The sequence below is a fragment of the Accipiter gentilis genome, chromosome 12 (genome assembly GCF_929443795.1).
Source record: "Accipiter gentilis chromosome 12, bAccGen1.1, whole genome shotgun sequence".
Taxonomy (NCBI): domain Eukaryota; kingdom Metazoa; phylum Chordata; class Aves; order Accipitriformes; family Accipitridae; genus Astur; species Astur gentilis.
Genome location: NC_064891.1, coordinates 2,232,444 through 2,257,338, shown reverse-complemented (window position 1 = coordinate 2,257,338; position 24,895 = coordinate 2,232,444). Strand labels below are relative to the sequence as shown.

At 38.8% G+C, this 24,895-nt stretch overlaps 1 protein-coding gene across 4 annotated transcripts in view; it reads right to left on the bottom strand.

The window, feature by feature from the left end:
• Window positions 1-624: 624 nt before the first annotated feature.
• The window catches only part of SH3D19 (SH3 domain containing 19), a 93,238-nt gene continuing 68,967 nt past the window's right edge, over window positions 625-24,895 (bottom strand). For all 4 annotated transcript variants that reach the window (XM_049814549.1, XM_049814550.1, XM_049814552.1 and 1 more), the window contains 13 exons: window positions 23,303-23,410; window positions 19,881-19,993; window positions 17,613-17,671; window positions 14,989-15,253; window positions 13,580-13,648; window positions 12,218-12,290; window positions 11,776-11,906; window positions 9,327-9,385; window positions 7,419-7,606; window positions 7,101-7,153; window positions 6,392-6,578; window positions 5,376-5,473; window positions 625-4,038 (listed from right to left, as the gene is read on the bottom strand). In XM_049814549.1, the coding sequence (XP_049670506.1) occupies window positions 3,922-4,038; window positions 5,376-5,473; window positions 6,392-6,578; window positions 7,101-7,153; window positions 7,419-7,606; window positions 9,327-9,385; window positions 11,776-11,906; window positions 12,218-12,290; window positions 13,580-13,648; window positions 14,989-15,253; window positions 17,613-17,671; window positions 19,881-19,993; window positions 23,303-23,410 (1,520 nt within the window). In that variant the 3' untranslated portion in view covers window positions 625-3,921. The remainder of the gene's footprint in view (window positions 4,039-5,375; window positions 5,474-6,391; window positions 6,579-7,100; window positions 7,154-7,418; window positions 7,607-9,326; window positions 9,386-11,775; window positions 11,907-12,217; window positions 12,291-13,579; window positions 13,649-14,988; window positions 15,254-17,612; window positions 17,672-19,880; window positions 19,994-23,302; window positions 23,411-24,895) is intronic.

The window sequence follows — 24,895 nt, the reverse complement described above, 5'->3', positions numbered from 1 at the left end:
TCTTTTTTTTTTTTTTTTTTCCCATTTTTAATTTATTACTCTGAGCAGTAGACTGCTGGCATTACCATGTAGGAGCACTGGGTAAATGTATGCTCTGTGAAATTATTTCAGATGGGGGAAAAGTAAGCAGGAAGGGAAATTTTATACACCCTCTGTTGAAATACCAGCTGAAAAATCACGGTGTATGAATAGCAGCAATCAGCAGAGCACATGCAAATATGTGTAGAATTGCCAGTCAGCTCAGGGTCAACCTGTGTCTTCATCGTAAGTAATCTTGCCACAGCATGAATAGAGAGAGCGTCACGGTCTTGTGTGATACCATGCGATGACAGCTGGTTGCTGCAGGTAGCAAATGTCACAGGTTCTGCAGGTGCTAAGTGTGAAACGTACCCAAGTCCGAAGGCTTGAATAAACTGTGTTAAAGCCATCACGATTCTCTGAGGGGTTTGGACTACTTGTAAAGGGATGTGATATTACTCTGTGATTTGTTTGGTGTGGGGGGTTGGTGTTTTTTGCTGTTGTGTTAAATAGGTAAGCAGAATGAGATCTGTAAAACTGCCATGTCAAGTGGAAAGCTCATCTCTCCACAGCATAAAAGACAATAAAAATGCCATCATGACTGACTTAATTATAAAAATTTTATTGGTTAAATACATTCTTAATTTACAGAGGTACCATAATAAAACTTACTGGACTTAACAAAGATTTATTTACGACACCGTTAATTTTACACACAACAAAGACGTCTTCCTGAAGATATTTCCAGAGGGTGGATCAAACAGAAAATGTTTTGATAAATGAGGCTTTTGTTACCATACTAATGTATGGGGGGTCTAGCTGAATTTCAAGGTTACAGCTGAAATTTGCTACTATATTGCAGTTAGGATTTGTGCTCCACCCTATTCTCGGGTTTTTTGCGGATTATGTACTGTACACCTTAGGAATTTTATGTTATGATCTGTATGCAGCTTCATGGTGATATTAGGCATCGAGTCTTACGAAAATACCTTGCCGTCAAAGCCAAGCATCTAACTTGTTTCAGTTTTAATAAATACGCTGGTTTAGCTGCCTGCAGTAATGCAAGCAGCCTTTAGGTGGCACTCCTTGCTCTGAATGTAAGGCTTTGCTGCTCTTCCTGCCCTGCGTAATAGGGAGGAGTAGATTAAAATAAAGCAGTGGTCTTATCTACTGACAGGCACTGACTTTAAACATTCAGTGGAAGTTACAAAAACAACTGGTCAATACACAGTTATACAAACGGGGAGGAGGAAATAAAAAAAAAATATAAAAATTCAGTTCTACTTTTGAGACTTGTATCAAAATCTTAGAAAACTGCCAGACAAACAGTAAGTAAACATCGTACACTTAAGCCTCATCCACCACCACAATGATGCAGTATGTCTTTGGAGGATCTGGGTATTCTGTTTGTTGGTGTGGGCTTTGCTTGGTTCTGCTGTTCTCCCCCTACTGCGCCCACTGGGCATTCAGGAATTGTGTTGGCACAGGTCATGTTGGAAGAAGCCTGTTTTAACAGGGTGATCCACTGAAGGTTTATGGTTGAAAAGTCTTGAGTGGGCTTGCAGGAGTCAGGAAAGCTATCTATCTATGTATTTGTTTCCTTGGATTTCTGCAGAAGGAGATGGCTGTTCGTTAGAATAAACAAGGACCTTTGGAATCCCCTGGCAGGAGAACTTGGAGAGTGGGAAGGGTTGTCCTCCGAGGTGGACTTATGTTAAAGTTTGATTCCACGGGAGTTCTGGATAGACTTGTTGGGGATGGTAAAACTGAGTAATAGCTCTCTCTAGAATAGCACATAATTTATAATTGTTTTTATAATGTTAATCCTCTTAATGAAAGTAGAAATCCAGTTCTCTGCTCATAAAACTTTGTGTGATCTTCATCCCCCAGTTGTGCAAATGGTATTGGTGCAGTTTAAATACACAACGCTTCACATTCATGAAGCTTCTAGAGAAAAAAAAACAGAGGGCTAACGCCTGTGTCTATATTTGCAAGTACCATGGCATAACAGCGACTGCAGAGCGAAATGGTGCCGAGGGCCTCATGTCTGTGCTGCGTGTTCCTGGGGCTTGCTTCAGGTGAGCTCCAGTCTGCTACTGAGACTGGATGCCCCTTCCCTGTTGCAGGGGAGTTCAGTTTTGGCTGTAAGCTTGTTTCTGCCTGCTGTGATGGTAACCAAAGTGCAGGGCATGGGGAGGGGAGGGCTACCTTCCCCAGCTTGCTCACACACCAATTTAGATGCACCCTGATCTTTTGTTGCAGTAGGTATTTGTTGCTGTAATACTTAGACCCTGTATTGATAAAGTTGTAGGCAGGCACATCACTAAACCAAAACTATCTCGAGGTCAATCATGATGATTCTGGTTTCCAGTCTCTATCCACCACTCAACTGTTGGCCCTTTTGCAACCTGAATTTTCAGACCCACAAAGAAAAATCTTGTAAGGGTATCTTGATACCTAGTGACCTGCATCTCTGAAGTAATGACTCGTGCTAACAGCTTACTGGTTCCTTTTTGTTACATAGTACGAAAGTGATGGAATACTGTCAGCAGTGAAAGAGCTAACTGCAGCATAATTCTTTTTCTGTTCCAGTCCGATGAAGCTAACGGTTAATCAAGATGCAGTTAACTATTTTGTCAGAAGCCAAGGGTTGCAAAAAGGAATTTACTACCAGAACTTCCTATAATGTGAGGCTACCTCAATCAGGTCTAAGTTTGTAATTCAAGTCACACTGCTGCTTTTTACTAAATGCCTTTGTTAGAGCTGCTTGAAGTAACCTCTTGCCAGGCGTGTTTTCCTTAAGGCCTCGACAGACCATTTATAATGATGCTCAGTATAGCTGGTATGTGGTAACAAACTGGAAACTAATCCCATGTCTGCGGAAAGCTAAAACCAAGGCTGTATAATATCCTTCATGTTAAGGATAGGAATAGTGTTGCTGAAGTATGTTCCAGTGCTTGAGTGAGAAATGAAATGCAGAGTGAAGACTGGCTTTCCACTTACGTGAAGGGGGTGGAGGGGCAAATAGTTGGAATAGTGCAGCTACTGCATGGAGGGGATCTGAGAAAGCTCAGTAAATGCTGTCTGTCACAACTAACTTCAGCTGGAAAAGAAGGGTATGATGGTGCTTGAACAGTGGGCAGTAGAAAAATCTAAACCTGTATCTGGAAAGGATTTTGGGGGAAGGGAAGAAGGTCTAAGATGATTCATACTGATTTGAACATTATTTGTTAAGAGGCAAAATATTTAAAGTTTTGCTTTTGTGATCTTCCTGTATGAGCATCTTGGGCTAAGAATAGAAGAATACTACACAAGGATTTGCTTCGGAGTTTTCCCTCCTACCAGTATTAGATTTGATATTTTTTCTACTATAAAATATCAGTTATCATCCTTATTCTCTAAGTCATAAAACAAGTAGATTTTACTGCTAATGTGAAAGTCAAGCAGTAATGAAACCTGAACATCAAACAATCTACATACTGAGTGCTGTAATTATATCTTAAAAACAATTTTTAAATTTGGATTTTAAAAGTTTTTAAAGAAGCCCAAAGAAGTTTACTTTATGCAGACTTTGTGCATGATAAATGTAATACCAGATAGTAAACATATTATTTATTACTTATGCTATTTAAGTTAAAATGGTGTTGCACCACAGTATTTCCCTAGTTGGAAACTGCTAAAACTTCTGCTTGTATTTGCTCTCAGAGCATTCATGAAGCATGACTATATACACTGTCACAAAAGACTTAAGATTATCTTATTTGACTTCAAGATACTAGTATGACTGTCTAGAAAAAGTAGTGCAAAACATTGATAGTCAAAACACGTTGATGTCTTTGCTGTGCCTTTAGGATAGAAAACATTCTCTCCCACATGCAGGGAGTACAAAGAGAGGCAACAACTTCACGGTGTTTTTAAAATCTGAACAAAGTTCTTGGGAAATATCCCAGACTTTCCTTGTATCTCTCCGCTCATCCAGTCCTCATCTACAGACTCCAGCTCTGTTATTGTATCACCTGTCTGTAAGAGAAGGAGTAAATGTGAGCCAGTATGGCTTGCCATCAATGTTAATGCATGCATAGCTGATGTTATTCAGAAGCAATTAATATCAAGCAAATAGAAGTAGGATGTGGCCAGTCTCTTCTGTTGGTTACATCTCTTTGAGATTGTTTGCCTAAACCAGCTGAAGCTTCTCTTAGGGTAAATACTTGTCTATGCTGAAAAATCACCACCTTCTGGAAGGAAAAAACAGCACTGCTGGATAACTTCTTGTGTTGCTTAAGCTCTCCAGGTAGGTAGATACATTGGAGAGCTGGCTCACAGGCCCCCACCTTACTTGTTATTTGTGTGTGTTTCCCTGCTCTGAGGGTTTATTTTCTTAACCCTCCCCCCCCAATTTAGTCCCAATGTTTTCCAGCACTTGGAAACTTTCCTCTTTCCTTTGGAGGCTTTCCCAAAAAGGAAAGAAATCGTTTAAGTAGCTTGGTGTGGCTGTTCAAAATAAACGGCGGCTCCTGTGTTTGATACTTGTTCCTGTTTTCATTGTCCCATGCCACACTCCTCATCTGAAGCACTGTCATGGCCCCGGCCTTTCTTCCAGTACCTCCATTCCCCTTTTCTGCTTTAAAGAATTATCTATCCTTTCAGCATTGCAAGCTGCTAATGCTGAAACTAATTATTTTGCTAGTTTTAGAAGAGAAAATAGTGTGTTCCAGCTGCTAAGCACAATTTGGGGCCTGCTGTGAAAGTCTGCTGTTTCTCAGAAACTTGCTTTTGAGGACACAGTTACCTAAATCATGACTTTGAATCTACAAAGGCATGACGCTTCTTGTTAATGCTTCTTAATATTATCTGGGCATCCAGCAAGTATTTAATTTCTCCCCATGTTCCCATGGCAACTATGTATTTTGCTGCCAAACTTTTAGAGTTTGCTGTACTAGGTGTCCCTTAGAGGCATTGCTGCTGTAGCACTGGCACTCAGTATTATCCTCCTTCTTCCTGCCCTCTTTCTAGTTAAAAAAAGAGGCTTCCTTGACTGCATCAACTGATCAAGAACCGAACATACTGCAAAATGAGGTTTGTTTGTCTTATGTTTACTGAATCAGAGAAGTCAGCGGAATTCTGCCACTCCTGACTTCTTTTCAATGTCTTCAGTGAAGATTATGCCAATATGAAACAGAAGTGGTAAGAGCTAACATTTTTTTAGAGATACCGTTTATCAAGTGTTAGTATCTATGCCTATTCTATATGCTTCATTCTTGTTCTAAGCCTATCTTCCCAGTGGAAAACTCTTATTTTTTAGTGTTCTTTAGGAGCATAAGACCTTTTTGGAAAATTGGGCCAAGAGAAGTACTTACTTTGAAGGAAAGCTCATCTTCATTTTCTCCATGAAAATCATAAAGAGCTTTGGCTTTTCCTTTCTTCCCTCCTACAGACTGTGACAGCTCTACCCTGGCTGCAGAACATGGACAAGACAAGTTATTTTGACTGGAGTGAAATAAATCCCTTTCTGGAGAAGTTTCCTATCATTTTCCTGTTTTCTTCCCTCTCATGTGTTACAGGGTGTCCAGATGTTATTACTACTGCTACTTGGCAAACTCACTGCCCTACTGGAATAAAATTAAACCAGTTCATTTTACACTACATGGTTCTGCTTCTAAGAGGACTAAATTTAAAGTTCACTTGATTGAACTCTCCAGTGACGATATCTAATAAAAGCTGTCTTTTCCTCTTTGTACTTGGAGGTGAAGCAGCACTCAGTGTGTGCCATTTGCCAGTTATGTGGAATTATATTTCCTGTCAACTTTCACTTGTGGCTTTACTTGCAAAAACTATGGGCAAAAAATTGTGATTTTCTATGTCCTTTGTGAAGGTTTTGACTGCATTGATTTGGGGACTAAATAGAAGCTTGAGGAAAGCAAGCAGCATTCATTCCTTGCTTCACTAAGGGGATTACAATACTTCTGTGCCAAGATGCAGCAGTTGCAGTTATTTACAGCTCTGCCAGCTCTTTGGCTGTACTGCAGTGTTTTTCTTCAGCTGAGGGAGAACCTGGCTCCCCCCTATCTTTTGTACCCCTGAATTCCTACTAAAGGCAGCTCAATGGTTCTGTTTTGCCTGTGCCCAAACCACACTTTAAACCATCCCAGAATCTGTATCGTGTCCCAGCTTACTTACTGACTGGACCATTATATTGCAATTATTGGAGAGGGTGGTTCAACACTTAGTTCAGCTTTAGGCTATTAAGGAATGAAGTGGCATGTGGCTTGTTAATGCAATGCAATGCAATGCAATAGTTGGGCTCTCCCAGAACTCTGTCATGACTGTCACAACCCAAGGAATAATCAATTGCCATCTAGTAGGAGCACTGTACCTGAGCAGATCTGAACAAAAACTGCTGGGAAAATCCCTTCCTTTTCATTCAGTCTTCCTCTATACCACTCCGAATCTACTTGTTCTAGTATTTGGATGTAGTCTCCCTTTTTAAAGGATAAATCATCTTTGGTTTCTGCTGTAAAATCATGAAGCGCTTCACACCACTCTACTGAGCATCTGTTGTTCTATTCAAGTGAACAGAAGAAATGCATTAATTTTAGAAGCGTTAATGGAGCCCATAAGCTGATAGATACTGGTGAAAGCAGCTGTACAGAACAGGGGTGTCCTGACTTTCTCTCAGACAATAGTATCACTGCAGATGTAGACTAGAATGGCATTTCAGCAATTACCACAGAATTTCATCTAGGCTCAGAGATGCATTCCTTTTTATCATTGGTGGCAGGGGACAGGATTAATAAATTCAAAATTAGACCACTGCAGCAATACTTAAAATAGAGCTAACAGGAATTTGCTTAAGGGCAAAGGACAAAAATTTACTTAGGTTAATTTGCCAGAAGCTATGAATTCAATCAATTTAGGCCAACCATCAGAATTCAAGATGTGACCATGCAGCATTGTGTGCTGTGGGAGTTGTGTTACATTCAGGTTTAAAATTGTGCAGCTAATCTGACATTATAATAGAAAGTCTATGTAAATCTATGAAACCACTAAGTAAATTCTGGCCCTCACCTATAAAATTTTATTACCTGGGGAAGGGAAGAAGAAACCTCCACCTTATTCTTCAGTGCTGCTCCTGTACCTACACAAGGAAAGCACAACTTAGAATAGCAGCAATGACTATTAAAAATGTTACTAGAGATTTTTAGATATTCAAAGTCATTATTAAGAATAGCTTCTTAAGAAGTACTACTATTAATTTTGATTTTTTTTTTTTTTAATCTGTCTTCTCTCCCTTTCTGCCTCCTTCCATGTTCATTGTGCTTTTGGACTTTTCTCCTATATGCTGCCTATATGCATGCAGTACAAAACCATGTTCTTGAAGAGTTTTGCAAAAGCATTCATACCTGTTCCAGGCAGATCTTCAATTACTTCCACGAAGTTCAAGGGGAAAATTCCACATGTGCCTCTGAGCTCTCCTTTGGCCCACTCTTCATTTACATATTCTTTAAGGATAATAGTTTCACCTTCTGAAAAACTGAGCTCATCTTTCTGATCTCCGATATATTCAAATCGTGCTACACATCTTGGGCCTCTGCACAAACAAAAGAGAAAATCACTTTGCTTATTTATTATTATTGCCCACTTAATAATAAGACAGCATTGTACAAAATATGGACTGATATCTTTAATTAAAATGATGAAAAAATTCACTGAAGATAGAACAGGTGGAAAACCGGGGTCTAGCCCTGGTTCTCATCTCTTCTTTCTGAGGAGGATGAGTATGGAGTCTGGAGGAGCTGGAGGCAACTTCTGCATCCCAATTCCTGTCTGTTACAGTACTTTGCATAAGACCCTATTTCTCTTCCCAACAAAACCAAAACACATATCACTTTGTTTCTGGGCTACCTCTCCCATTTTATATTTTTGCCTATATCCAAGTAAGTGTCCAGATGATACACTTTTGTTACGAGTTCGATGTTTTTTGGAGCTAGCATCCAATTTAGATGCAAACAAACATGAGTGGGGGGTGGGTGCTGTGTGTTTGTCCCAAATCCCAAGTACATGGAGGTGTCATAAGGGGAAGCTAGTTTTTATCTACTTTGACAAACTTTATTCTGTAAAGTCTATCCCAGGCATGGGGAAATAACTTACCTATCGAAGAAAGAAACATCAATGCAGCATCTGATAAATTTTACATAATTTGGTAGAATACTGAAAAAACTAAATTTCTTCCTTACTTAAAAATAGGTTTAATAATTTAATAAACTAATAAAATAAATTTAAGAAATTACTCTAAGCAAATTTTTTATTTATCAGAAATACCATGCCGGAAAAAAGTGATAATAGGCTTTAATTCTTTCTATAGCATCGTAGCGCACAACCAACGTAAGAAGCTTGATTCCCACCCTGGTCCCCCACTCAGATCTTTGCAAAAGCTTCAGGACAGAGCTAGCACTTTGTTTCTTTCTTAGCTGCAGAAGCAGCTTTTAAAAAGCTTTTAAAAGTTTCATTTAAGACAAGCCAAGCTCTATCTGAAAACAAACTGAATGATCCCATTGATACTAGTAGTTCCTGCCTCTGCCTGAATTTGCTTTAATTGCTGCAATGAATGATTACGAAATCCAACAAATCATCATGAGTAAAAACAGCATGAAAAGTTGTTCCTTGCCCACAAATCTTAGTACAAATTGTTTGCAAATCAGAAATGAAAGTGCTTGAAGTACGTTTGATAATTTGATCTGGGGAACTTTAGATTCACCTGTACAGTTATAGATTTTAAGGTTAGATAGATTTCTCTACTTAAAATACAGCTATATTCTGCCCCAATTTATCTTGTTCTTTCAAATGAGTAGGAGCCCTACCATGTTACATCTTATGAGGATTCTAGAAGAAAGTAACAAGGCCAGGAGCAAAGAGGAGAGTGCAATGCTGCTGAAGTTAATCAGATTGGTTCACAGTTTCTGTAACCAATTTTCATGAAAAATTATGGGAAATGCTCTCCTAATACAGCTCATAAGAGGAAAGAAAATGAGTGGACTATATCTGTATAAACTTTTATTATAAAGTGATCCACCAATTTTTTGAAGCCATGAAGTGAGTTTTTAGAATTTTTTTTACCTGAAATGAGTCTTACTAAAACATCATAAACTTTCAGTTTTGAGAGCTTAATTTTTAAAATATATTTTGGTGAAGAAACTGTTAACCATATTAACCTCAGCACAGATAAGATCTGCTTCAAAGTTATCTTTCTTTTTACTTCCTTTTTACTTACTAATCGACATGAGAAAGAAAATAAAATTTATCTAACTCACTTAATACATTGTGATGAACAGGGTATTTTTTTCCTGTTGCCTTCTTCTGGAACATCAATCTATTAAGACAACAAAATAAGTAAAATCTTTCATTTCAAGCTCATGGCAACATAACTACAATAAGCTTGGAACTCATTAAAATAATCTGTTTTTCAGCTAAGCATCAGCTCCAGTTATGACCTCCATGTGACGCTCTATAGTCACTGGCATGCCATGATATATGACCATATTAATGTAGATTTCAGTTTTGTATGCCTGATTTCTCATTTTTCAGTCTCATGCAAACAAGGAGCACTATTTAATGTTGTCTGTTATGAAGCTGGTTTACTGTTTCTACTTGTGGCACAATTGATTGACAGAATATGGGACTGGATGCTACTACAGGTTGTTGCATTTAGCTCCCAACTTTCAGTTGGTATTTGCTCTCTATTATTTACTAGCACAATATATCACAATAGACAAAATTATTGTTTATACTTATCCTTTCTGGGCTTTGGTAGCCAGCTGTCCTCCAAACAAAAACACATCTCCCAAATCTCACTTGAATTGGATAAATATAATTTAGAAAATCAATACATGGATATATCAAACAGACAGCATTCAAGTCCTTTATCATAAGAAGACTTCAATTGTATTTTTGGTGTGACGTGAATCATGATCTGTGAGATGTATAAGACTACAAGGCTAGAGACCCTGGTGAGGAGCTTTGGGTTACCCCTTACTATAGCATTAGCCAGTTCCCATAAAAATGAATGAGAAAATGTTTCATTAGCTTTTGTGAAGGGCTGGAGGAAATCATGCTGGCTGTCCTTTTAGGACAAATAATCTTCACAGTGCTCTTTCTAGAGGAGCTGGTATCTGTGGTGCTCTGAAGGTTCTATGGAAAGTAATAACCATGTATTATTGTTAGGTGTCCAGACCTAAGCTGCTACCCAGCTCAATATTGTAAAACATACTATAGCGTATTGTATAGAGACCTTGTATCAAGATCAAATCTGACATGAATGAACAGGATAATTCACTCAGTAAATTAGCCTCATGTACTGCACTCTTTTTCCTTTTTTTTTTTTTTAATTTTGCTGAAACAAAAGAGTTTTGCACTCAAATGGTAACCACCTTTTACAACTAAAATAGAAATTTGAAACACATCTTCTCTAGCTTTTAAGAAGTTGTATGTGTCTGCATCAATGCTGAATTTGACCCCAAATACTCATTCTACTGCTTTAACATAAAATCTTTTGTCTATTAGCCATCAGTAGTAACAAGAGCTTTTAAATTAAATTGTTGGTCTGTGTAGAAGCAGCTAATCAATTTAGCTAACAAATCTTTCTTGTGAAAGCAAATAGAGCATAGTTCTGTTATTACTACCCCTGAGTTTAGTTTTTATTCTTCAGCACTTCTCAAATCTTAAAATTTTTCTCCAATAACACCATTACAAACTAAACAGACATCCTATGCTCTCTGGCGGTTACCAAATACTTGGTATTGTCCATGTAGCAGTAGTGCTCATCTCTGCCAGCTGTCCCGGGTCAAACAGATACTTACTGTCTAATGCGAAGCCATACATCTTCACTGCATCCTGGTGTCAGTTTAGCATTCCTTCGTGTCCATATGGCTGATGTGGATAGCCCAACAGCCCTTTCTACTGTCACAAAATGGACTTCAATCTCAGACTCAGGCTTGCAATAGATTTGACCCAGCTTTTGATGCAGTGAACCATACTGTGTCTCTTTTAAAGATGAGGCGCTCAGTTAATTGCTATTGGGCTCCAAAACAGCACCTGTCTCTTGCCTGCCGTTTACTGTCAAGTGTCACATTCAGTAACAGGATTGCTTTAAGCTGCTCATTTGCAACAATACAATCTCCTTGCACTGTGCCAGCACAACCATTTGTGCAGCCACTTAGTAAGCCACTTAGGCGAATTGATCCAGCCGGGAAAAAAATATTCTAGAAGAAAAAAAACATGTTTCATTGGGCTCAACTCCTGCCCTGACCTAGTTCACTACATGGCTATAAAAGTGGTGATTCTAGCACAGTTAAGTGACAAGAAAATGAGAGAAGCTGGGGAGGTTGGGGGAGGCACAAAAAGCAACCATCTTACTTGGTCTTGATCCTTACATGCAGTCGTGAAAAATAACCTTCTCTGTAGACCCTGAGAAACTACCCAGGTTAACAAAGAGAATCTGGGCCACAGAGAGTCAAGGGCCACAATTTTCTCACTTGGCTTCAAATTAACAGCAAAATAATCCCCCAAACACAAATTGGTCATGCCAAATCAAGCATCTTTCTAACACCATACAAACAAGTTGATATGTCTTCTGTGCTGCCAGAGGGAAAAGAGATTATCTAAATACAGAATGGAGTTAAACACACAAGATCTATAGTAAAATAGAACCAGAAAACAAATGCAATAGGATCTTATGTAGCAATGTATACAAAGCCTACATACAACTACTTTAACAAAGCTGGCAGGAAATATCCCTGTGCGATTCCCACATTTTCCTCTGTACCACTCGCTATCGATTTTCTCCAAAAGACAAACAGTGTCTCCAGAATGAAGGTCCAAGTCATCAGCATGCTCTGTAAGACAGCATCATTTCAGTTAATAGTGGTCATCACACTCAGTGATTTTTCTTTAACTAAAATCTGCTTAATATAAATATCACAGACAAAACCAGAATGAGTTTTCAAAAAGTTTTAATTATACTTGATAAACCAATTAGCTTTAACTAAATTGGCCCAACTATAGCCAAACCCATGGATTTGAACAACTCTACATGCAGATCTTATAGGCTGAGCTTCCTCATCCTTTTAAGCTCTAATTTCTAAGAAAATTCCCGTTTTAAAGTCTTGGAGTAAAACAAGCTTCCAGAATATTCACATTTACTTACCTGCAGGAAAATCATGCAGGACTACAGCGTGAGGTGCACTTGCGTCAGAAACTTTTGGAGGGTGGTTTGAATCCTGACAACAACAAATAAATCCTAGTTTATAAATCACAGAAGATACTAACAGAGATTCTCTGTGACATACTCTGAAAGTAATTTTCTGACTTTGGACACAATGTTGTTCTCGTATCAGAGAATCACCTTTGGAGGTAACAGTTAGTATTGGTCATATAGCTATGGGTCTGAATTCTGTATGCCTTTTGCCAGTGTAAACCAGAATGCATTTCACCAAAATCTACTTTTGAGCCAGGAAAAGGGAAGGCATGCAACTTTTTCCCAGTATAGACAAAGCCTCAGCTACCTCTGTGAGTCAGAAATCCAGAGCATTGATAGCAACTCTCACTGCAAGGGTCGTGGCCAAATTTTGCACTACTTCTTGGTAGTGCGTGCTGTGAATTATTCTTCCTTGCTTGGACAGAATACCCCAGCCCAACTCTGCCCAGCACACTGAGCAGGGGCAGCACATCTGCCGACTGCCAAGCATTTTAGAGGGGCAAGCAAGCCTCTAGGCCTTTGCTTACAGGAAGATAATGCTGAGGTGAAATGACGATTTTGTTGTGGGATCTTTATAAAGGGAAATTATATTAAAAATGCTGAGCCTTCTTCCCTATCCCACACACTAGGAATTTTCAGACTGTACTGATGAGAATCACTGTGTGTGAATTACATTCAAAGTAATTAATTGCATACAAAAAACCCAACCAAAAAAGTCCAACATGGAAAAAGATAAGGCCAGAATAATATGAATTACAACAGATAACAAGATTGCATAGAAATCTATTTCAGCCATAAATAATCATCTGATTATAATAATCAAAAACCTATCATAGCCATAACTTATACTGGCTACTTAATATTAATACAGTCATGCCCTAAAAACAGGTTAGGTTCTGTAGAAGCAGAGAGAGGAGAATACTTTGAAGTCTGTATGTCAAAGTCAATTCACTGATATATCATGTACAGCACTTCATAAAACTACTTGCTTATCTTTTGCCCACTTTTCAGATACTCAGCCAAGGGAATGATTATCTTTCTATGAGACAGAGGAACTTTACCAGTTTCCTCTCCCTTCTGGCACTCCAAGTAATTACTGTTGGTCTGCCTCGTAAGCAGAATGTCCCTGTGCTATAAGGCAAATCACCATTACTAGGTTTTGTTTTGGTGGTTGTTTTGTTTTTATTAAAGAAACACAAGGATTTAATAAACCACTATTACATTTCTCAGTGTAACCTTTAAAGCCTAAAGCACCTGATACAACAGGAGTCTTGCTCATTAAATATTTATCAGTAGAAAAAAATGCCTTACCTTACAGGACAGCTCTCCAGTGTTCCTGGGAAGACAATCTTCCTTGGCAACTCCATGAGGCACAGGTAGCTTGAATAGAAACAGAGGCAAATGGAAGAGTTTGTTTCACTTCTAAGCACCTGAAATTCCCACTGCAAGTGAAAATGGTCAGATGATGGAACTATCCTGACCACCTATGACAGGTAACTGATTTAGGAGTCCAGTGGAAGAGGACAAGCTCCTATGGAAGGCATTCAGAACAGACTGCTGGTGATACAAACTGCCAGTTTGAGAAACCCAGGTGTTGTCATCCACTCTAACAGTATCTTAGCCACCTAACTGGTATCATACCATACCGTAGGTACATGATGTTCAGCAACACACTGACACAGAAATGTATTCATTTGTCATGGAGAGCACTGAAAAAAAAACCTGGGAGGAAAATTTCAATGACAGTAACACTTAAGAGCAGGGAATGACTAGTGATCTGCTACTGAAAAAAAATATCATCTACAAAAGTATGTCACACATTTCTTATGTAAATGGGTGTGGCTACACAAGAAAGGAAGCAAAATGCTTCCCTCATCTCCAAGCTGATCCTACTATCAACTTAGATACATCTTTCTCTCTCTTTGTTGCTCCTCTGCTCCACCAAGGATCTAAATGCAAGAGTGAAGATCAAAAAGAAGGCAACAGAAAGCTTCCACTTCATGCTGAATGTTGATGTTGTTCATGCTACTGTTGTGTGGGTGCTCTTTTTGACAGCAGCACTGGTTCAAGGAGTCACCAGCTCTGATCACTGACCAGTTTCAAATATCTTGGGAAAGACTCTCTCCATTTTTCTGTAAAGTTGATCCATTTATATTTAATATTGCCTAACAACACATGCAATACCAAAAAGAAACATTTTTATAATGAAAAGGCATGGCATCAATAGGATGAAAATGTAAGATAAGTGATGTTACATTCCTCACTCTTTGCAGGCTTGATTAAGCAACGTAACTACTTTTTAAGTTCTAATGCTCCCCCAATTTTATTAAGCATTTTGACATATACAGGGAAAAAACAATACACAAATGCAATTATTTAACATCATTTTACATGCTGTAATAGAATTCTGAACTGGTGACTGTAAGAAGAACCCCTAAATCCCAAAAACTATGCATTAAAGATATAGCTATTTGAATTACATATCTACACAAAAATACACACACATATATCTATCCTTTGCACGTATATATTGCTTTCTCCAATACTACCTTACAGTACTTATTACTATTTATCTATTCGTATTTTCTTAGGAAAATTATGCTGATAGATGCATTTTGAAAGCAACATAATAGTAACCTACCTTACTATCTTTTTCACTACTATTTTAACCAGCACTGTTTTATTAACAACAGTCTCAGATAGAGTATCTCAACTCTCACCATGTATTTATTGTAGAGAGGATGACCCGGTTTAGGTCTAGGAGGTAATGCTGGATCTGGATTTTTAAAGACTTGACTTTTTGCTCTCTTGGGTCCCAGTCTGAACTTGCTGGGTTTTTTATCAGGAGCGATGTCAGAAGTAGATCGTGAAAGAGCATCCTTCTGGGAGGAGGTCTTGGCTGCAGAGAGTTTTGGTGGAGGTGGCCTTCCAGGAACACCTTTAGGTGGGGGAGGTCGAGCAGGTATAAATTTTCCATCCACAGGCCTAAAAATCAGGCAAACCATCAGAGAAGTATGCATATTGATAAGCCTGCCACCTCATCCTCCACCACAGCCCTAGCTATAGAACATGCAATAAGGAAACAGGACTCATGATGACCTGGGCTGTAGAGTGTGCAGTATCTGAAGCTTGCTGGAAATATATGAACTCTTCAGACACTGGGACTGGATGATCAAGTCCTCAGACAGATCCTTTGACTACGTATTTCCAACTCTGCTCACCACTTCCGCTTATCAACAGGCTGCCAGCTTTCTCGGGAGACCACTACATAAGCAGGATTTCTTTCAGCAATTCACCTTTAGAAAGAGCTTTTTCTGAGGCTGCCTCAGGATGGAGTTCTTCTAGTGGAGAGCTTTAGTAAAAGCCCTGAGAAGCTCTGCTGATCTAGCTGGTCTTCAGGAATCAGCCTAGCTCATTCCCTGGGATGTCACTTACCTGAAGTGACTTTTGGGCCTCTGCTGAAACTCGTGACATAGGACACCACTTTGCACAATGGCATCAATAGCAGAATTTACTATTTTTATGCAACAGATGTATACTGCAGAAAGAAAACACCACTGCAAATACTTTAGTTTTCTGGCAGTGCTGGAGGTACCACACTCTCATTAGTGTACCAGTAGTTTAGAAACCAAAATCAGAGACTAGTAAGTGACAGTGGTAATTTTTTAAAACATTTAAATCCCCCTTATTAAGCATTGATTAAAAAAAGCTGCCTATACCGTACACATGAGCCATGATTTCTAGAATCAAAGAGTATGGCCAAATCAATAATTCGCTAATTAAAAATCACCTCTGTTCTAAACAAGCATTATGTACATAAAACTTTGGCTTCCTGTTATTAAGAACCCTGGCACTATCACTATTCCTAAAATACAATATTGTTTGATTGTTATTGGATCTTCAGCCAGTTACTGCAAGCTTCTGCTACAATTGTCTCTCCTTTTTTTCATATAATGTAATTCAGCATAATTATTTGCTTGCGTGAATTCCTCAAGGGTCTGTAAAAATTATCAACCACAACAAATGTGCATTAGTGGATCTTTAGTGTATCCTTCTGACATATATTGTGAGTGTCATCCACCACTCGTGAAGATACTAGCGCTCTACTAATACTCCTGGTAAGAGCTCTCTATTACTATTTGTGTATGGATTATTTTTTAAATTTAAAAAAAATTTTCCACTTCTGTCGAACTTCCACCTCTCCCCTTTCTTGGCCTCATCCTAAACTAAGCATTTTTAATATTGGCAAAAGGGGAAATTCCAAGTTAGACTGCATTAAATCTGGAAACAAATCAACCCATATGTTTGTAAGGAAACTCAACTAAACAAGAAAACCCTAACAAGCAATTCAGAGTATTATTACTGCTTACTTTAAAAAAAAAAATAAAATATCCATTTGAGCAGAAGAATGAAAGGACAAAATGTTTACTGTAGTTCCAGAGACCTTCAGGAGAACTGGGAATGCTCTTATGATAAACAGAATGGGGGAAAGTAACAAGCCCATAAGGGTCAATAATGAGGTGTTTCTTTGTGGGTACTACCATATTCTTTCCTGTTAATGAATACTTATTATTATTGGTAGACTAAGTTTAATAACGGAAAGATTCTCTTGTCCTGACACAACAGAGCAAACTCTTGTGTTTAAACCCACAGATTTAGAGTGCAGATGCTGAGATAGCCGCAGTGGGCTAGCTAACCAATGCCTTATCTCCCCCTCCAGTTTGCCTCTGGCATTTATTGGACCTGAATTTAAGGCTAGTCCAGCTATTTTTGCCTCTACAGACCTTCTTTCTTGTTGATTCAAAAGAATAAAAAACCCCAAGGTTATCACTGATAAAACCCAAGGTTATCATTGATTCTGCACCTTCACAGGCGTTTTAGGTCTGAAGTGAACTGTAGAAACTAGCCAGTGCTTCTGGAAAGGTGCTGGCCCAGCATCTGCCCTTTTCAGGGTGGCAGCATCTGCCACCTCCATTCCTTCACCACTCAAACCCTGGCATAAGTGCAAGGGCTGTTGATCAAAAGGTCATGCAGGAGGAGATGTTCTATGTTCAGCTGTGGGTGAAAAGGTTAAAGATGCAGAAAGGAATGACTGTCAGCAGCCACTGTACATTAGCTGAAGAGCCGAACAGCTGTCCTCCTATAATCTCCCTGCTCATACCAATAATGTGCAAACAAGTATTAATCAGCTAGCAACTTGGTCCTGCCTATTTATTAGTGAGTATACTACCTATCCAAGCCTATTGAGTTAGGACTAGAGTTGGTGGTGTCTGCATTGAGACCAACTAGGCAAACTAACTTGGAAACACCATTTTTAAGTGAGTCACTGAGGAACTGCACTTACCTGGGGGGTAGTACAGGTTCTAGCTGAGGCACTCCACCCTGTTCTGAATGACCCAACTCCTACAAAGGTTCAAAAGAAAAAAGCCATTTCTTTAAGCCTAAGAAACAAAAATGATCTTGTTTAAATGATGCATTTCTTATATTAAATTATATCACATCCTACAGACAGGAAAAACAAGAGTTTCTGTAGGTCTGAGAATAAAGTAATAAGTATTATGGTATGTTCTAGCATTTTAAAGTCTTGTTGGACATAGAAGGAGATGTAAATAACCTCGCTGACTACCTGAATCACAGCTTAAATTGTGCATTAGGTATGACCCAGCCCTCTTTTCCTACTACATGGGAGTCAGGGCTTAAGAGGCAAATTCAGGAGAGTCATACAAATGTACAATTTCACTGCCCATAGAATTCCAACTACTGCAGTTACATTATCCATTTTGATTTGACAGATGAAACACTTTGAACAGGCTTAAAGCAGAAAACATGACATTGATGCAACTCACTCAGCACAGAGTCTCCTGCAAATAACATTAGCTCTCATTAAAGTAGGCATCTAAGTATGTTTCCTAGAGGTCTAACAGATAAACCCTGGTGAATCTTCCTCTGGAAGATTAAGGTGTCACTCCTCCCAGCCGCCCATCCTGACCCTGCCAGAGATTACTACTCTGTAGCAGAGTCAGCAGAGGGGAACATGTGCCCTGTCTGAAGGGCTTGGACCACAGTAATGGATTAACAAGTTACCATCCTTTTTGCCTCTTGCTGTTTGTTTTCATGCTAGTGCCAGAAAGCACTGCCAGCTCTGCTGAACAAGTACAGCTGCTTGTGAGACAGCATGGTAAATCAGAGTGCTGGATTTGGGTTCAAAAGTATCCTTTTTGAACCAGTAATTTTAAATAGGTCTGAACAGTCTTTTTACTTAATCAGGGATACATGTGCTTGAAACCGGTAAACAATTTCTGTGATTTTTCCCACCTAGAAAATACCTAGATGTATTTTGTGACAAAATTTTGACCCTTGATTAAGTCCCCAAATAAATGTTCCTGATCAAATGATCCTGATTGGAAAGAAAACAACCTGCCACCTTCAGATGGGGATGTTATCCTCATAGCACAAATTTTCCTCTTCTGTGTGAAAAGGAAGAAATCTGAGCCAACTGCTGCTTATAGTCAAGAATTTCTACTGTTGCTGGTTAATTACTTCCACTGACAAAAAATACTAGTTTTAGAAGCACAAAAGTTCTTTCCAAAGATAAGATTTAAATGTTTCAGTGGATTTGATGCAGTCTTTTTCTTAAAAAAATCCTCTGAAGCTTACACATGCCTGTCACAATAACCTGGATGACATTGTAAAAGTTTTGGGGTTGCATTGTATTAAATGTTATTTAATGTCTTGTATTGGAAATTATTTTTTCAGCATTATCCAGAAAATATGGGACCTCTGTGAATAGCCTTTTCAGCCATGACTTTTAAAAGCCCCTTTATCCTATTAGCAGAGGTAGCCACAAAGACATTTGTTGGCAGCTGTCCATCTAGTGAGAGCTTTTGATTTGATTTGATCTTTTTACTGCCTGTGGTTTCCACAAGATTCTCTGCCATTCTTACCACCACAGCACTCAATATTTGGAAATTCTACTGTCATTTTCTAGTTTATTTTAATTCCTTTTTGTAAATCTGTGTCAAAGGGCATATAAGATACACAGCTACTGTTACTATGCTCTCAGGAGTGAGGAGCAGAGCCTTACTTTCTCAAATAGATAGTTCTACTCAGGCTCTGACATGACCAGTAGAAAACAACCAGAAGGAAAGAGCTGAAGAAAGCAAGCTTCATTCTTCTACAGGAAAGTTCCCTCTGCCTGGACATTAGTACAGACACTGAGAGATACTGTGTGTACGAAGGTAAAAAAATACATTTCTAAAGGACTTTGACAATATTTCACTATGTAAATCTCATTGGACTTTGAACCACTTTGCAGAGCTTTTGAAACTAAATTGTAGAATATCCTGATTCCAGCTGCTAAACACAGAAAATTGAAGATAGACGTGATCAAAGTTTAGTAAAATCAACAAAGTGCTTTTCAGAACTGACAGCAGTCTAAATTACCTAATTAAACTAGAGAATGCAATTAAAAGAAAAAAGCCTTGTATTTTTGAGTAGTCCTTTTCATCCTTTCGTCCTTCAAATAACTTACCTTACAAATGCTTGAGAGTCACAAGAGATCTGTTAACCAAAGCAGTCAAAGTTGTAACCCAGGAAAGCAGTTCTAACTTACCACTTTTTTTACTACGTCACCACTGTTGGGTTTTGCCACTGTGATATTGGAGGTGTTCCCAATGGGCTTTTCAGCAGGAAGTGGTGGAGGGCTATGCGGGATTTCATTTAAAGCTGTAAAAACCCAAAAGTTCTTGAATCAAAGTCTAATTAATAGTTTCCTTACATGGACCAACAACAGGTAAGGGAATCCACCTTGGTTTGGGGCATTGTTTTGTGAATGCAACATCCTTCCTCAAAGCCAGGGCAGCCAATGGGCACGACCACTTAAAGACTAGTGAAGACAAAAGGGACATGAAGGGAACGTTGCAACTCTGAGGTGGACTTCAGGAGTAGTTCCCATCCTGCATAACGGATCTTCGCTTTACTCTCAGGACACCAGCAAGTTATTCTAGGGTTTCAGCTGCAATACTTGTTGATATAATATTAGATGAGTAGAAGAGTTTCTACCCCTGGGAATGTCAGACTCATTACTGAATACCCTGAAACACCATCACCATCTCTCAGCCACATTTCTAAACTGGCTCACTTTTTTCAGCTGTCAGCTCCTGGAATATCCTTAAGGCTGGAAAACAGCTGAGGGTTATTTCAAGTAACCCTGAAAGATCAGGAGACTTGGATGGAAGAATGTCCAGAAAGGTAAAGGCAAGAAAAGAAACGGTTGCCTGCTACAAAATTCAGGGTGACAGAAGGAAAACAGAGATGGAAGCTCCCTAGTAGTCTTTAAGGAGCTAAGCAAATTTAGGACATGGAAGAGGAAACAGTATGGCTCTTACTAGGGAAGAGTGATGACGTCCTCAGTCTCAATAAGGAACACAAAAACCTGCTGATTATATGGTATTTTCTTTCAATGTCTCTGCATTGAAACCTGGAAAGCATTTGGACAGGTTTTGCCAGCATATTTACCAATCATTTTTTCTTTATATATTGGAACCTTGCTATCTATTTTACAGTGTATTTGTATATCAAAAAAATTAATTTCATACAAAGAATTTCAGACACTTAAGCTCTTCTGAAGTCCAGCCAGTCTTGGAGTTACGTAAAAACATGTGTAGACAGTCTGGACGTTTATAGACTGATGATAAAAAAGAGGAGAGATTCTATCCAAATGAAAACTTTAAGTTGCTCATTTCATGAAAAGTACTCTCAGCAAAGAAAGGACACATATGAAGGAGAAGTGTTGTTTGTTTTTAACACCTCAGTTGCATTACTATGGTCTAAAACACTGATGTGATGTTTAAAATGGATCAGTTCAAGGATAAATCCCTTATTCCTAGGAGAAGGTCACAGTTACCGTGTTGGCAGTGACCAAGCACGGGGAAAAAAAGTTAGCGAAGTTCATCACTCTTCTAAGCTAGTATGATGGATGAGAAGTAAAAAAAATACCTGACAGTAATTGCAGGAGAAATATTCTCTTATCATACCTTACTGATATATAAAAAGCACAAGAGATTTATTTATTCACACCACTTCAAATCTTGATACGCACACAGATGGCCTAATTTCCTCGCCTTTACTCTTTATAAGACAAAATTAAAGGAAATAAAAGAATTTAAAAAAACCCCAAGAACTAGAAGGCAGGTGTTATTCTCAGTGATTTCTAAGTGTAATAACTGAAGTGGAAGTTTAATACTTCCTTTCTAATCACATCTTGACAAAAATGCTAATGCTAAATGAGTGCTTTACTGGAGTTCAAATTCTTAAGCATCCAGCTCTGTCTCCTTTTTGGTAGTGCTGGGGGATGGGGTGTTTGTTTGTTTATTGGGGGTTTTCTTTTTGGTTTGTGCTGATTCCTGACAAAATTAATCTCCCTCCATGCCCACGATGGTGAAAGACCCCTTGTACTCAGATTATGTGGCCCTCTTACAAGGTAAATCCTGCTATATCCATGTTATACCTTGGCCCAGTTGTACTTCTCTCATTTTTTATCTTTTAACAATTTACATGTCTGCAGCAGCTCCTATCTGACAACAGGCTACTCTGCTTTCTTGGAATCTGCTTCTGTTTCTCCACATCCCATTAATCTTCCAGCCACAGCCTCCCATAAAGCAGTCCTTTAAACCCCCCTGACAATCGTAGTCAAATACAGTGACTGGCAGTCTCCTGTGGAAAGTTCAATTACCACTAGAGAGCAGCAAGGGACCAGTTATCTAAAAGTTCAAAAGAGAATCCAGATCAGGAAAAAAAATAATAAATTGTCAGGCCTCTTTTTTTTTAATGGAAATTACAATTTCCTTTGTAGAGAAAAATTACGTCTTGGGTTCTTTACAGTAGTTTGTAAACATAGTCTTCCAACTGAAAAAAACCTTTTATTTATGATCAGGTATTAACAGAAAGACTTCTTCTCATAGCTTTACCTTCAGTCTTCCCTGCATTTTTAATCATTTCTACTGCATTTCTCACATATGCAGAGGAAAAGAAAGCCTACTATTTTACCACTGGGGGGGTGGTGGGAGGAAAAGGGAACTCGGGAAATAATGAGAGAAAATCTTAGGAGAAAAGCCACCTGGACATCTAGTTGCTACAAGTTGGCTTTATGCCTACTCAATGCAGTAAAACATGATTTTGAAATACAAATTTTAAGAGCTATCTTGTGACATTTCTCCCTAAGCTTTGAGGATAAACCATAAGGCTAAACAGAAGCAAGTATGCACTCCAGCATACAAAGATCAACACAAAGACCTTGTGGCGCTCTGATAAATTTCCACTCTGAGGTACTGTCAGTGTCATTTGTAAAGCTGTGAAGGATTAGAGGTGGAAGGCATTAGGGATACAGTAACTGTCAGAAAACTATAATCTAGACCTTGACACAAAGTTGAACACATCAGGTTTTTGCATCCAAGTTCTCACAGGCCTTTTTCATTCCCTCAACTGCTACCAAAACACTTGCTTAAACGGCTACAGATTTCAAATCTAACAAAGGTCAAGCGAACTTTTCGATGTAATCTGTGAAAACTATGCTTACATCCCAACTAAGCTGTGTTTGAAGCAAAGTTTAATACACTAATGTTGTTCCTTTGACAAGTGGGGGTCCTGCTCCCAGGAAGCTCGGGAGCAGCATTTAATGCTTCTGCTGAAAGGTCTCCTCCAGCTCTTCCCTGCCAGCCTTTATATCCCCACATACAACCAGTTTCACCTCTGATACGCATTAGCTCCATAAGGTTTGAGGGACATCAAACTCAGCACAAGGGAGGGAGCCAGACGAGGTAGCTGGGAGGCAGGGAGAGGGGAACATGACTCCCAGCTATTTCTCCCTCCCACCACAGCCCTTATGTTGGCTCCTCTATCTTGTCAAACTGTATCACGGGATTCCTTTGGCAGCTAATATAGCTAGTAAACAGCAACTCAATTTGTAGATAGTAAGTCCCAATTAAGATTATTTTCTGACAGAGACTTCTCAGACAATTTGGGAGAAGAACTTACATTTCCCGGGTTTAGCTGGGATTCGGATCACAGTGGGTTTCCGGGCTAAAGCTGGTTGAGCTGTCTGTTCCTTTGCAGGTTCAATTTTGGTGAGGAACTGAAATGGATCTAAAAGGAAAAAAACCACACAACATATTTAATATTTATTTGCTGAACACACATCTCGCTGCGTATTGCTTTCATTATTAAGGACATTCATATTTCACACCCAAGAAAGTAATAAAAAAAAAAAAATTAGGTTGATGCAAATAGCATACTCAGCTCTTTGTAAATAACATGTCTTTTCTGTATATCTGCATTGATAGTTAACATAAACATGCTCCAGATGCCTTCTGGGATTATATAAGCCACAGAACAAAAGGAACTGCATTGCTTGGTAATAGGGACCTGAAATCAGGATGGCTTTAGGGAAATGTTTTCAAAGCAGTTGCTCCACTCCAATATGCAGACATAGCTGCGAACACATTTGCTAAAAAGTTTTAATCAATAAAATCTTGCTAAAGCTGAAGAATCAGCACTGCAGCAGATAAAATGCCTATAGAAACAAACCAAAACAAAACTAATGCAAAGCATTTAAGTATTACTGATTACAAAATGTCTTTGCTGTAGAACAACTAATTCCCTGGAAGATTCTGCATCATTTTGTTGATTGTAAACCTGGTGTCATGGGGGAGACTGGTTCAGACCAAGTACTGGGAGTCGTGCCTGAGCTCTGCCCCTGCCTGTATCACTCATTCCTCTACAAGCCTGTCCGATCATTCCATCAGTAAGACAGGAGCAATGTTTTCTATGCTTCATAAACTTAAGCACTGGTCTCTTATTAATAGGCATGGGAACATATGCGCATGTAGAAAGCAGCTGTAAAAATACTTGTACGTAAATAAAATCCAAATCAATGGGTTCTTTCTCAAGTACACCTTCATGCCAAAGAGCAATACTTCATTTATACCACTTCTCTGTTGTTAACAACTGCTACCTTTTTCTCTGACATTACCAAAAACTGCAGTAAAATGGCAACACTTAACGGTATCATGAATGTGTAAAGTGCAAACTGGAGAAGAACTCTGGACAATAAATTCTCTATGACATATATTCATAGCCCCAACAACCAAGTTTGATCTCCTCTGGTGGCCTTTTTAGATGTGTAGCTCAATGAGATGTTATTTATGGAGTGTCAGAGTCTCAGAGAGGAAGTATTCTGGGCATGTCTTTAAATTCTTCAGGACTTTTTATAAAAACATACCCTTTCCCAAAACTATTGCCACACTTTCTGACAAAGTTGGAAGCCCTGTATTTGATAAAATTTTATTTTCAACACTTATAAAAAACAATTTAAAAAATTATGTAATATGAAGTCATGATTTCTTACAGATAATTTTGGACAGTATAACACAATGCAGTGCAAAGCATTTGACACTGTTCCACATGACATCCTTGTCTCTAAATTGGAGAGAGATGGATTTGATGGATGGACCACTTGGTGGATAAGGAATTGGCTGGATGGTCGCATTCAAAGAGTTGCAGTCAATGGCTCAATGTCCAAGTGGAGACCAGTGATGAGTGGTGTTCCTCAGGTGTCAGTATTGGGACCAG